At 37.3% G+C, this 13101-nt stretch overlaps 1 protein-coding gene across 2 annotated transcripts in view; it reads left to right on the top strand.

Annotated features, from left to right (window-relative positions):
- The window catches only part of chm (CHM Rab escort protein), a 125292-nt gene extending 121162 nt beyond the window's left edge, over window positions 1–4130 (top strand). For both annotated transcript variants that reach the window (XM_073058387.1, XM_073058386.1), the window contains exon 15: window positions 3013–4130. In XM_073058387.1, coding sequence (XP_072914488.1) covers window positions 3013–3333 — 321 coding nt within the window. In that variant the 3' untranslated portion in view covers window positions 3334–4130. The remainder of the gene's footprint in view (window positions 1–3012) is intronic.
- The last annotated feature ends 8971 nt before the right edge of the window (window positions 4131–13101 follow it).

The raw sequence follows: 13101 nt of genomic DNA, 5'->3' as shown, positions 1-13101 counted from the left end.
GATAGATTGGGAAAACTAGGTTGTTCTGGATCAAAGAGCAAAATTTGGTGGAATGCTAACTAAATGTCTTTTCAGAGCAATTTTTGGTTGAGCCCACTCAAGGAAAAGGCAATTCTGGATTGAGTGTTGTGTAATGAACTAGATTTGATTAGGGAGCTTAATGTAAAGGAACCATTAGGAGATGGTGTTCATCATATAAAATTCACCCTGCAGTTTGAGAGGGAGAAGCTAAAATCAGATGTATTAGTTTTACAATGGAGTAATACAGAATGCTGGAGGAACTCAGCAGGCCAGGCAGCATCAAAGGAAAAGAGTCGACCGTCAACATTTTGGGCTGAGACCCTTCATCAGGACTGTAAAGCATATTAGAGTGGCATGATGGGAGCTGACCAAATTTGATTGGAAGGGATCTCCAACAGGGATGACAGCAGAACAGGAATGGCTAGAATTTCTGAGAACAATTTGGGTGGTGCATGATAGATTCATCCCAAAGAAGTAGTTGTATTCTAAAGGGAGGATGAGGCAACAGTGGCTGACGAGCGGTCAAAAACAGTATAAAAGCAAAAGAGAGGCATATAATATAGCAAAAATTAGTGGGAAGGTGGAGGATTGGGAAGCTTTTAAAAATCAATGGAAGGCACCTTAAAAGGTAATAAGAGAAGATAAAATATGAATGTAAGCTAGTCAATATAAAAGAGGACTCAAAACGTTTTTTCAAATATATAGTACAGAGAATAAAATAGTGAAAATTGGTTATTGGAATGCTGGAAAATGACGCTGGAGAGATAATTATGGGGAGCAAAGAAATGGCGGACAAACAAGTATTTTGCGTCAGTCTTCACTGTGGAAGACACGAGCAGAATTCTAGAAATGTGAGCATGTCAGGGGCAGAAGTGACTGTCATTGCTGTTACTAAGAATGTGGTGCTTGAAAAATTGAAAGGTCTGAAGGTAGATAATTCACCTGGAACAGATGGTCTACACTGCAGAAATCTGAAAGAGGTAGCTGAAGAGATTGTAGAGGCATTAGTAGTGATCTTTAAAGAATCACTAGATTCTGGAATGGTTCCAGAGGACTAGAAAAATGCAAGTATCACTACACTCTTTAAGAAGGGAGGGAGGCAACAGACAGAAAATTACACGCCAGCAAGCCTGATTTCAGTGGTTGGTGAGATGTTAGAGTCCATTATTAAGGATGAGATTTTGGGGTAGTTGGAGGTACACGATAAACTAGACCTAAGTCAGCATGGTTTCTTTAAGGGGAAACCTTGCCTGACAAATCTGGAGTTCTTTGAGGAAATAACAGAGAAAGAAGAGTTGTTGGATGTTGTTTACTTGGATTTTCAGAAGGCCTTTGACAAGGTGCCACACATTAGGCTACTAAACAAGATAAGTGTCCATCGTATTACTGGAAAGATACTAGCATGGATAGAAGATTAACTGATTGGCAGGAGGCAAAACGTGGGAATAAAGTAGACTTTTTGTCATTGGCTGCTGATTAGTGGTGTTCTGAAGGGTTCAGTATTGGGACTGCTTTTCATGTTATATGTCAATGATTTTGATGGCTTTGTGGCTGCCAAGCTTGTGGGCAATACTAAGATAGGTGGAGGGTCAGACACTGTTGTGGAAACTAAGTCTGCGGAAGGACGTGGACAGATGAGGAGAATGGGCAAAGAAGTGGGAAATGAAATATAGCATAGGGGATTGTAAGGCCATGCACCTTGATAGGAATGAAAATGTGGCCTATTTTCTAAATGGAGAGAAAATTCAGAAATCAGAGGTACATGGGGATTTGGGAGTCTTCATGCAGGCTTCCCTGAAGGTTAACTTGCCGGTTGAGTGGTAAGAAAGGCAAATGCCATAATAACATTCATTTTGAGAGGACTAGAATATAAAAGAAAGAAAGAATGTAATGCTGAGGCTTTATAAGGCATTGGTCAGACCACACAGAGTATTTTAAGCAGTTGTTGGGGCCCTTTTCTAAGAAAGGATGTGCTGCCATGAGAGGATTCAGAGGAGGTTCACAGGAATGATCCTGAAATTAAATGGTTAAGAATGAGGAGCGTTTGATGCTCCAGGGCCTTGCTCGTTGGAGTTAAGAAGAGCAGGCAGGGTGGGAAGGGTACCTCTTTAAAACTGATTGAACATTGAAAGGATGAGATAGAGTGAATATGGAGAGGATATTTCCTATAATCAGGAAGCCTTGGACAAGAGGACACAGCATCAGAATAGAAGGACGTATCTTTAGAGCAGATGAAGAGAAATATCTTTAGCCAGAGGGTGATGAATCTGTGGAACTTATTGGCACAGATGGCTGTGGAGGCCAAGTCATCAAGTGTATTTAAGGCAGAGGCTGATATTTTCTTAATTACAGGAGAATGGGGTTAAGGGGGTTAATAATCAGACATGATGGTATGGTGAAGCAGACTCACTGGACTGAATGGCCTAATTATGTTCCTATGGTCTTCTGGAGTCTGGCATTACTAATCAGGGATGATATCACATCTGCAGAAGTGGAGATACTGTGGAGGGATTGTCTACTGAATTTGTGGGTGAATCATCAGGAAGAAACAATCACTCTATTGGGTTTTTTCTATAGACAACCCCGTAGCAGCAGAGGGGTAGATTGGGAGGCATATTTTGGCAGAAATAACAGAGTTGTTGTCATGGGTGATTTCAACTTCCCGAATATTAATTGGCACCTCCTTGTTGGAGGTTTAGATGAGGCAGAATTTGTTAGATGTGTTCAGGAAGGATTCCTGTCACAATATATAGACAGGATGATTAGAGGAGAAGTCATAGCCAATTGATTACTAGGCATAAACTTAACAGGTGACAGATCTCTCAGTGGGTGAGCATTTTGGAGATGGTCTGCACAACTCTTTGACCTTTATAATAGCCCTGGACAGAGGTTAGTGGATACTTTATGCTCTGAGTTAATCATGCTATACAATTGCTTCAGGAATAGTGTTTTCATTGTTCACAATGCTGCCTTGCTGTCTGCTTTTTCTAGGCTGAAGCTATCTTCCATCAACTCTGTCCTGGGGAAGAGTTCTGTCCTGCTGCTCCAAACCCTGAAGACATTGTTTATGATAGTGATGGCGCAAAACCAGAAAACGGTGGCTTTGGTTCTCCTTCAGAATCTTCAGAAACTGTTGATGTAAAAAAGGATGTAGACACAGATACTGCAGAAAATAGTGATGATAAAATGGAAGAGGCCAGTGAGATACTGACTGCTAATGAAATGGGCAAAGAATCTGAAAAATCCAAGTCAGATCCTCAGACTTTAGAAAATGATATTAATGAAACAGTGGAACTAAAAGATGCAGAATAATGTAGGGGAAATAAAGTTTTTGGGGATGTCTCTTGTTACAAGTTATATTGAAGCAAATGCCAAATGTAGAGGTCATTCTAACATGCAGCAACATGCAAAACACAATTGAGCATCAAATTCATTGGACAACCGTTAAGTTATCTGACTTTAAAAATAAGCTAGCAAATACTGTAGATCCACTCGCTGTTAAAATTTCCTCTACCTTCTATTTTTCCTTGGTTTGCATTACCACCCACCCCCACCTACTCTAATGATGATAAATGTTGAACTTTGTTCACACTAATTGAAAGCAAATTGTTGTCTTAACATCAGAATGAGATGAGGGGGAACAAATGCTGAAATAAGTTTGCCTAAAATATGTGGATGTTCAAAAACAATTAAAGCATAAAATTCAAAGCTGCAGCTTGCCTTGCTGGAACATTTATTCCAATGATACCGCTGCCCAAAGAATTGTGCCCTAATCTTTCATGATAAATCGTAGAAAATATTTCTTTTGACAAGAAACACACAAACCATTCAATATTCTGAAAAATTGTTTACTGGAAAAAATTAAGTGCTAATATTATGTTATGAATATACTTTAGAAAGTGGTGGCAGGTGCGAACAATTTTCTCAGTGGAAAATCAAATGGGTCTGTAATGATATGTGATGGAGCAGCAGATGTTTTGCAGATCAAGGTAGTATTTTCCATGACTAAAGTGTACAATATCAAAAACATATACTGTGCAATAACCTGTGAAAATCCTCCTTGTTTAATGCCGATGTAAACAAAAGTGATTAAAATGTTGCAAAAATCACAGCATTGTTATTTGTTTTCCAATCTAATTCAGATTCTATTTCTGCAGCTGATTTTTTTAAATTAAAGCATGTTCACAATTTGCCATGCTAATCCAATAAAAAGGGAATCTTGGACAAATTGAAAATCTTGCTTTATAATTAAAGTAAATAGTTAACACAGCTAAAATTGTTATTTTTTTCTGTTAAGAATAGTTCTTTTGTAGAAATGGATTCAAGATTGCTTGCTTACTGATTAGTACTTCTGGCTGTCCATTTTAATTGCCCATTTAAAAGTCATATGATATACAGAAATCATTCTGGGTGAGCCTCTTTAGTTTTAAATGTTCCTTTTCCTTTCTATCTTTTGCCATCAGTTGAAGAAATACAAGTGCAAGATTTTCTAATGCTTTTCATGACCTCAGCATGTCCCAAAGCACTTTACAACCAATTAAGCATTTTTGAACTGTAGACCTCCTTGTAATTTAGGAAACATTGTTATGCAAATGAAACAGCATCTTCTCCCTTGTGTGCTCTATGAATACACTTCCTTTATGGATATGTAATGTTCAAAGTCTTTTCCCCAGGTAGCTTTTTCACAGCTGTCCTCTGCCAAGATACAAACTCTCAACATGAACAATTCTACTTGATCATATGCAACCTGGTGACATTCTATAGCAATTTTGTGGCCATTAAATAAGTGTGTACATATCATTGTGTCCTACATCCACATATGCAATTTGTGTGTCTTGCACAGATGCTTGAAGTAGCAGCAAATGTTTAGTCATTCATCAAAGCACACTTATTATTCTTCAATTAGTGAGAATAAAGTGGTGCTAGACTTGTGTGCAGGTGCAGAAATATTTTTAATAAAATTTAAAACTTACATCTGTATTTATTGGATTAAACTGTTCAAGAATCAAAGTACTTAATTTCTAACTGAATATTAATGGAAAATATTCTGAATGAATATAACCAAGTGTCCATTTTTTAAATAAATCTTTTATCTACATGGGAAGGGCTGTCTACATGTTATAATTAACATTTTAAGGTTTAAAAGTACCACAAGTTTTGCAACAAGATCTTTGATTTATGAAGCTATTTTTTCCATCTGAAGAATTTGCTACAACACTAAAGTAAATTAACACATTTTTGTGAGGTTTTTTGGAAAGAAATCTGTCTGTAACCTGACATGCGCTAATCATTATTTTAACTCACTTGTTGAATCCAGGCACTCTTTAATACAACCCCTTCCTATAAGTTTCCTAAATCTATATGGGCCTGAGTATGGCCTAGACACTTATTAACATGGCCAGAGAGATTCTTTAAGTTTTTGTTCTTATTTTTGTTTTCTTACTGCAATATGCTATTAAAAGCAACCAGTGTTGTTAAAGACAATTTTCAGATCTCTTTCCTCAGATGATTTTAAGAGTTAAAGAGTAGCTGGCATGGAAGTGCCGACAATATAAAGGGGAGCGGTACCAGCAAAATTCCCCACCATCCCCCCACCTTCTTTATAGGGTCCCTGCCCCCTCCCCCTTCAGTCCTGATGAAGGGTCTCGGCCCAAAACGTTGACTGTTGGTTTCCACGGATGCTGCCCGACCTGTTGAGTTCCTCCAGTGCGTTGTGCGTGTTACCAGCAAAATTCTACCAGCTGAAACTTCTGATGGAAGTTTGAGCAATCACACTTACTCATTTGCTACCATTAGGGTGACTTTTTAACTTGAGCTGATCTAGAGAGAATCTTAAATATCTTTGCTAGTGAATTTGGGGGAATTAGATTGACAAAGAAAGTGCCTGCCTTCTATTTTAGTAATCTTTACAATTAAAGTTAGATCTTTACATAGTAGGGGAATTGAGGGTTATGGGGAAAAGACAGGTAGATGGAGCTGAGTTATGGACAGATGAGCCATTATCTTAATGAATGGCCGGGCAGGCTGGATGGGCCGGATGGCCTACTCCTGCTCCTATTTCTTATGTTCTTGTGTACAACTTTGGAATATGTCCCAATAACTTTTTTAAAATACAGTATGCGGTAACATTCCTGGATTAGTAATTGTTTAGAGAAGAGCAGCTTTGAAATTGACTCCAGCGCTAAGCATTAACTATTGTTTGGGTCAGCCCATGCAACTGATTCAAAGTTCAAAGTAAATGTATTAATGAAGTACATACATATCACCATATACAACCTTGAGATTCATTTTCTAGCAGGCATTTACAATGAATACAAAGAAATACACCAAAAAAGAAAAAAATTACACACAAAAATGAACAGCAGCCAATTATGCCAAAGATAACAAATTGTGCAAATTCAAAAAATAAAATAATAAGTAATTTTGAGAGCAGGAGTCAGAGTCCTTGAAAGAAAGTCCGTTAGTTGTGGAGCCATTTGGGACCTCAATGTTGTGGTGAGTGAAGTTATCTACTCTGGTTCAGAAGCCTGATGGGTGAGGGTCAATAGCTGTCACTATGTGGTGTGGGACCTGAGGCTCTGATACTTCCTTTCTGGCTGGTAGGGGTCCTTGATGGATGCTGCTCTCCTGGAAGTGTGCTCCTTATGGATGGGGAGGGCTGTATCCGCTACTTTTTGTAGATGATCCTGTTCAAGGGCATTGGTGGTTCCATACCAGGCTGTGATGCAATCAGAGAGTATACTCTCCACAGTGCTTCTCTGGAAGTTTGTTCGTTTTGAATGATGGGCCAAATCTTTGCAAGATTTTAAAAAAATAGTGGTGCTGTAATGTCTTCTTTGTAATATCAGTTATATGTAGGACCCAGGACAGGGCCTTTGAAATGATAATGCTGAGGAGTTCAATGTTACTAACCCCCTCCACCTTTGATCCCCTGATGAGGACTGGCTCGTGGACCTCATGTTTCGTCCTCCGGTACTCAATACTCAGCTCTTTGATTTTGCTGATGTTGAGTGAGAGGTACCACTTATCCAGCTTTTCAATCGCCCTCCTATATGCTGATGCATCACTACCTTTAATTTGGCCTACAGCGGCGGTGTCATCAGCAAACGTAAATATTGTACTGGAGCTGTACTTAGCCTCGAAGTCATAAGTATAAAGCAAATAGAGCAGAGAGCTTCAGTCACAGCCTTCAGTGTTGCATTTGAGAATTATTTAGATAACATCACTCAATGTACACTTTAGAAACTTTAAACACGTGCTCAATTCTGACCGAAATGCATTCAGAAATATTTTGCTGAGCGTAGTAAGGTTATTGTTCTATTTACAGTGGTCTTGAGCATAATTTTTTATACCTTGCATGAAGAAAGTTTAGAATTTTCTGAAGTAAATCTGACTCATGCACTCATTTAATTCTTTTGGTGCAGAAAATAACTTTTTGAAAATGTTTTTACAGAAGCAAATGTTTGCTAATGAAACATCATGTCCAGAATATCTCCTTAAATGCTGTTTTATAGGGACTCTCACATAAAGATTGGGTTGAAGTAGCACTTTATTTTAAAGACTGTGTACTGATTTTTGATATTGGAAAGTATTTCTTCTAATTGAAATTAATGGCCAAGCTGCTCAACATGTTTGCTTTAACTTAATTGTCCTTTGCTACTAGTATTAAAAAGAGCAATTAATTGCTTTTGCACTCAAAGAAACAACAATGAATATGGCGGCATCTGCTAAAATGCCTACTTTCAACATTCTCGCTACTTTTGGTTGCAATAATAAGAATGGGACTGAGCCTGTAATTGATTTGTCTCCCTGTGACCAATTACAACTAGATTTTGTGATTTACATGTAAGGTGATTTACATGTGCAGGCTTTAAAATGTATATTTATTTGGCACAATTAATATAAAGAATGGAGATGACAGATTTTGTTAATTTATGATTTGCCATAGTCCATTTCTTCCTTAGGTGCAGTGCAAACTATCTGCAAGTTGTGCTGTACCAAAACTATATCAGCAGCACCCTAAAAAAATAATGTGACTCCTACCACATGGAGGAACAAAAAAAATTAGAGAGATAAAACCACATCTGTGTTTCCCTGAAAGTCATGCAACAGTGCAATTCAGAAACTTGTTGCTGCACTTAAAAAAACACTATAAAGCATTTAGGGAATAGTTTAACTGGGCTGCAGTAATAACAGCTCTCTACCACACCTGCTTTCTGTCAATAAATAATGGAAATATACTAGAAACAGAAAAACAAAACTCAAGCATCCCAAGTAGTTTGATAGTCAAGATGGAGAAGAAAAGTGGACTTAGCACTAACCCATTAGCTAGCTCGACCCAGATAGATCAATGTGTGGAATAAGGGGTGGAGAGAGAATCTTACAGATTTTTGTAAATAAAGGAATCTTTACAAATTTAAGCCAAAATGTGATTTCAAGCGTTGCCATTGAGGTGTAGAAGAAAAAAAGTAATAAAGCTTGATTGGATTGGGGAATAAATGGAAAAATATGAATTTACCCAATGCTTAGTTAGTGTTTCTGGGGCTTTTAGGCTGGTTTTGGTTAAGATATGAATTGTGAGCAAGGTAACTTTAGAATATATGGATCTAACCAGAAGGTGATCTCTTAAGTGGAGACTGATGTGACTTTGATCAAAGTGCCACTGATTTAATAAGAGGCTAATGATGGTACAAATGTTTGAAAATCTATATAATAAAAGGCATCATTGAAGTATGGAACTCCTATTACCCTTTAGCCTAAGATGGCAACAAAGACCAAAACATTTTAGGAAATCTGTTGGTTTTGTTTCTGAAATAGAATTTGAGATCTCAGCATCAATTGGCTTCAATGAAAGTAATGTGGGATATAATGAGAAATGTATGAGGGTGCAGTTATTTCATATGGCCTCAGCTCCACTGCTGAACAAGGTGTATAGATAGAACTAAGCAGTGATACCAACCCCAATCTACCAGGGCAAATCAAATCATTTAGTTGCAGAGGTGTCTTATACTGTAGATGAAATGTAGCTGGTTAAATGGACATAAAGCACCTTGTCCTATAAAAGAAGGAAATATGTCCAACCCACAATGTTTGCAGGCATGCAACTTGTTAACAGGTGGCATTTTGAAAAAGTTATGTTTGAGTCCTTTTGCAGTAATAAATATACAGGAGTGAGTTGGAGCCAAGAAATGTTTGGCCCAGGTTCTGAATAAAGGAGATTGTTGGGTAAGTGCTTCATTTTGATACACCTGACAATGCCTGATATTATTGATGTGATTGGTGGGACTTGGCATATAACAATTCATTCACTGCCTTTGAACAGACTGGTGAGGTATTGAACTTGAGACTTGATCTCCATAGCTAACACTTCATTACTCTGTTACGTTCAGAGGATCTGCTGCTGAAATGGGTCGTCAGTCCTTGCACCACATCAACAAGGTCTTCAGTACAGCATCGGAAAATCGCAGAGCCACCCCCATGAGCGCCAAAGGCCACCTTACCAGTCGCAATTACTTTCCTGGCGATTTCTATTATTTGCAGTAGTCACAACTTGCATCTTTGAGCTACAAGTTAGTTTTGAGCAATAAGGCTTGTTATGCAGTAGTTTGAGCCACGAGGAGGTACCTGCTGAGACAAGATGAGTGCAGCTTGCTGATGCTGCCTGGTTGTTGAAGCTGCAATTATTTGGGGCATGTGTGCAGAACCTCAAATGGGTGCCAGTTGAATAGTGTTTTGGGGCACTTCAATTGATCTGTTTATAATATGTGATTATTACTTCAGTCTATGCTTTACTGTGTTCCAACTACTGGAAAAAAAGTTTACATGAGAACTAGACCTGATCAGCTTTTGTTAGGAAAAGTCTGAAGGGATCAAATAACTAATCAAATGTTGTATTTAATAATGACACAAAACCTTAGTTCCAATCAAAATTTTCAAACATCTCTAAATTGAAACAAAATGGTGTAAGAAAAATACAACGGTTCGGTTAAATAGATGTGGAGACATCCACTTGTATTGAAATTATTTTTGTTTTCTGTAAAATAACTTCACTCACAAATGCATTTTGTATTTCTATTTTAATTTTGTTACTTCCTTAGTGCTACAAGACCATAAAGACATTCTGTGATTTGGTTGGAATTAATAAACTGAAGAAATTACTTTGAAAACTGAATTGTGTCAGAAGAAGAGTACTCCACAAATCCTGGCAGTATGGATTGTGGTAAACCACAGCATGGTTATAATATTACCTGATGTATCTGGATACATCGCAAACTTGCGTAGCCCATCTCTCTTACTTTTTGTTCCATAATTTGGGTTTGGATATTTTGATAGAAATCAGATAGTTAGCGTTCAGCATTAATTTTGAGAACTATTGTGATCCTATGGCGTCATAAAACTTTGGATTAAGTAAGCTATACTGTGTTGACGGTAATAGAATTGACATAATGTTACAGTAAGTTATTGACCATTGGAAAGCAGAAACTTAGGAATAACTATCTGGGTTGTCATGAAATGTTGAAAGCATTTAAAATAACTGGTCTGTTCTTTACTCTGAATTACAATATAGAGTGGTTTATATTCTAATTGCATCATGTTTTACAACTATACAATATCACCTGCTGTTGTATTTATTAAACCACCACAATTTTACGTCAGCTCCTTTCATATCTTGATATTACCACTAACTGCAAAGCTATCAGATCCTAGCTGCTTAAATTAGTGTGTTATTCTAATCTTTAAAAGAGTAAAACAACTATAATATTTTAAAAGCTAAAAGTTATGTTCTAAATCTATGATACTGAATTGGGCAATAAATTTATAAAGATTAAGACTATTAGTCGTCCATATAAAATGACAAAAGTATCTGTAGTTAATGTAATTGAGAAGCACATTAGTCATTAAATCATCTTAACATTCGGGAACAATTTTATGCTGAGGACCAGTTTTATTTTTTTTTAAAGTCAATTATCTTGATATCTATTCCTAATGTAGTATATAACTTTTTTAATGGGATTACTTCTGTGTCATCTAAAACATTTTCTTTATCTAATCCTTTCCATTGATCATTCTCTATTAAAAGTAAATGTACTTATCCTGGTTGCCCAGGGCTGTAAATGAAATAATTGAATATAATTAACCCTTATAATACAGGAATGCACTAGATGACTGGTACACACAAAATGGCATCATTGAATTGACAGATAGTGGAATAGTGAGGGGAAATTACTAACAATATTTTATTCATCAAGGTTAATTGACAGAGGCCCTGATTTTTCTTGTAAGAATCTAACTGCAATGCAGACCAAAAGGCCCTTGGTTGTCCTCTGATCTAGGAACAGTGAGAGCATGTTAATGATGTAACTAACTTTCCTCTAAGAGTGGTAAAGGCCCATAATTCTTCAATGCTTCTGGTTGAATTGCCTAGTTAAATGCAAATTGGTTGTATGACCAAATCTAAAGTGCCAGATTGTGAAGTTGCACTTGAACAGTCAATGTTAAAAGGAGAAAGGTTCCAAGAAAACAGAAGAGAGAAATTACTTTGATTGTACATTATCACATTTAACTATATGCAAAGGAAGCTTCCTTTCAGCAATTACAGAAAGGCATGTGCAAGGCTATAATTTACATTTTCAAAGGAAATATATTGCTGTGTGAATTTGTAATCCCCAAAATGTTACAAAGATCACAGAATCCCACAAGTTAGGAATAATGAGCCTTTGACCTCTTCCATGACAGCTGCCTAATCATGAATTGCATACTATTTGTTTTAAAATAACAGAAGGATTCTTGAATTGTTACTGCACAGGTGGGGCATTTAGGCCAGCGAGTCTTTACTAGCTATTAATATAGTAATCTCCTCAGTCTCATTCTCCTGTTCTTACCCTATTGCCCTGCAAATTATTCAATGTCCTGTTCAAGGGCATTAATTAACTTCACCACCTTTGCAGTGTTGAATTCCAGATTGTAACAATATTTTCTCCTCACCATCCCCCACCAACACCTCACACATCCCCTGAAACTTCAGGCATCTGCTATCGGTTCACTTTAAGCTAGTCATGATATTGTACATCTCTATCAAATCTCTACCTTTACACAAAGCAGGGAAACCCCAGCTTTCTTTCATTTGAAATATTCAGCTATTCTCCCTCATCTTTGTAATGATCCTCGTAATCATCTTCTGCACCGTTACCATGGTATCACATGCATAAGCATAGAAATATTCAAGACAAGTATCTTGCATTTATATTCTACAAATCTCAGGATTTCATGTACTTTACAGCTCTCAATGTACCCTGCTACTGCTGGAGATTTATGCACATGTTCGTCTGTCCTGCACATCTTTTAGAACTTTGTCATTTTTCGACAGTTTATATTTTCTGCTGAACTACATAGTCTATCCATTCACCTGGCCTTTCTCTGATGTAATGTGCTACTGTCAACTCTCCATTATCTGATTACAGTGGGGTGCACCTCCATGGATAATTCAAGACATGTTAAAAGGCACCAAATGGGTTGCACAGTACTTAATTTATAATTTATTCATTGTGTTTTACAGTAGTACATTTCTGAGTTTCTCAAGCGCTGCTTTTTTTGGTCAAGTTCACAGCTTTACATGTACAGACATATTTACTGTGCAGTATGACTCACTTGAACATGATGTGTAAATAAGCTTGAAAGGTTTAATCACTAATGCACTTCTACTGTACTCTTAAATGCAGCAAGTGCACTTACTGTATGACTATAGTTATATTCTCACTGCATTCTCTGGAGGCAGATTTTTAAAGCTGGAATCTGAGCTTTTTAAACTGACAGCATAAGTCTTTGAAACCTTCATTTAACCTGTGAGCTGGTAAATCAACTGCTGGTTAAATGAGTGGCCAAAGTATAACCCTTGCCATCACAGAACATGCTTCCAACTTCCGTGACGTTGGCAAATTCAGAAATTTTACTCTGGTGCACCAATTCCTTCAGTCATTGACTTGCATCAAAGAAGCTTCCTTGTGAACACCAGCATTTTGCCATCCTTCACCTTGAAAAGTAATCTCTGCTTTCTGCATGTGAATTGATTTCCTAGTCATT

This window comes from Hemitrygon akajei, chromosome 10, assembly GCF_048418815.1.
Source record: "Hemitrygon akajei chromosome 10, sHemAka1.3, whole genome shotgun sequence".
Classification (NCBI taxonomy): Eukaryota; Metazoa; Chordata; class Chondrichthyes; order Myliobatiformes; family Dasyatidae; genus Hemitrygon; species Hemitrygon akajei.
This window is presented reverse-complemented; position numbering and strand designations above follow the sequence as displayed.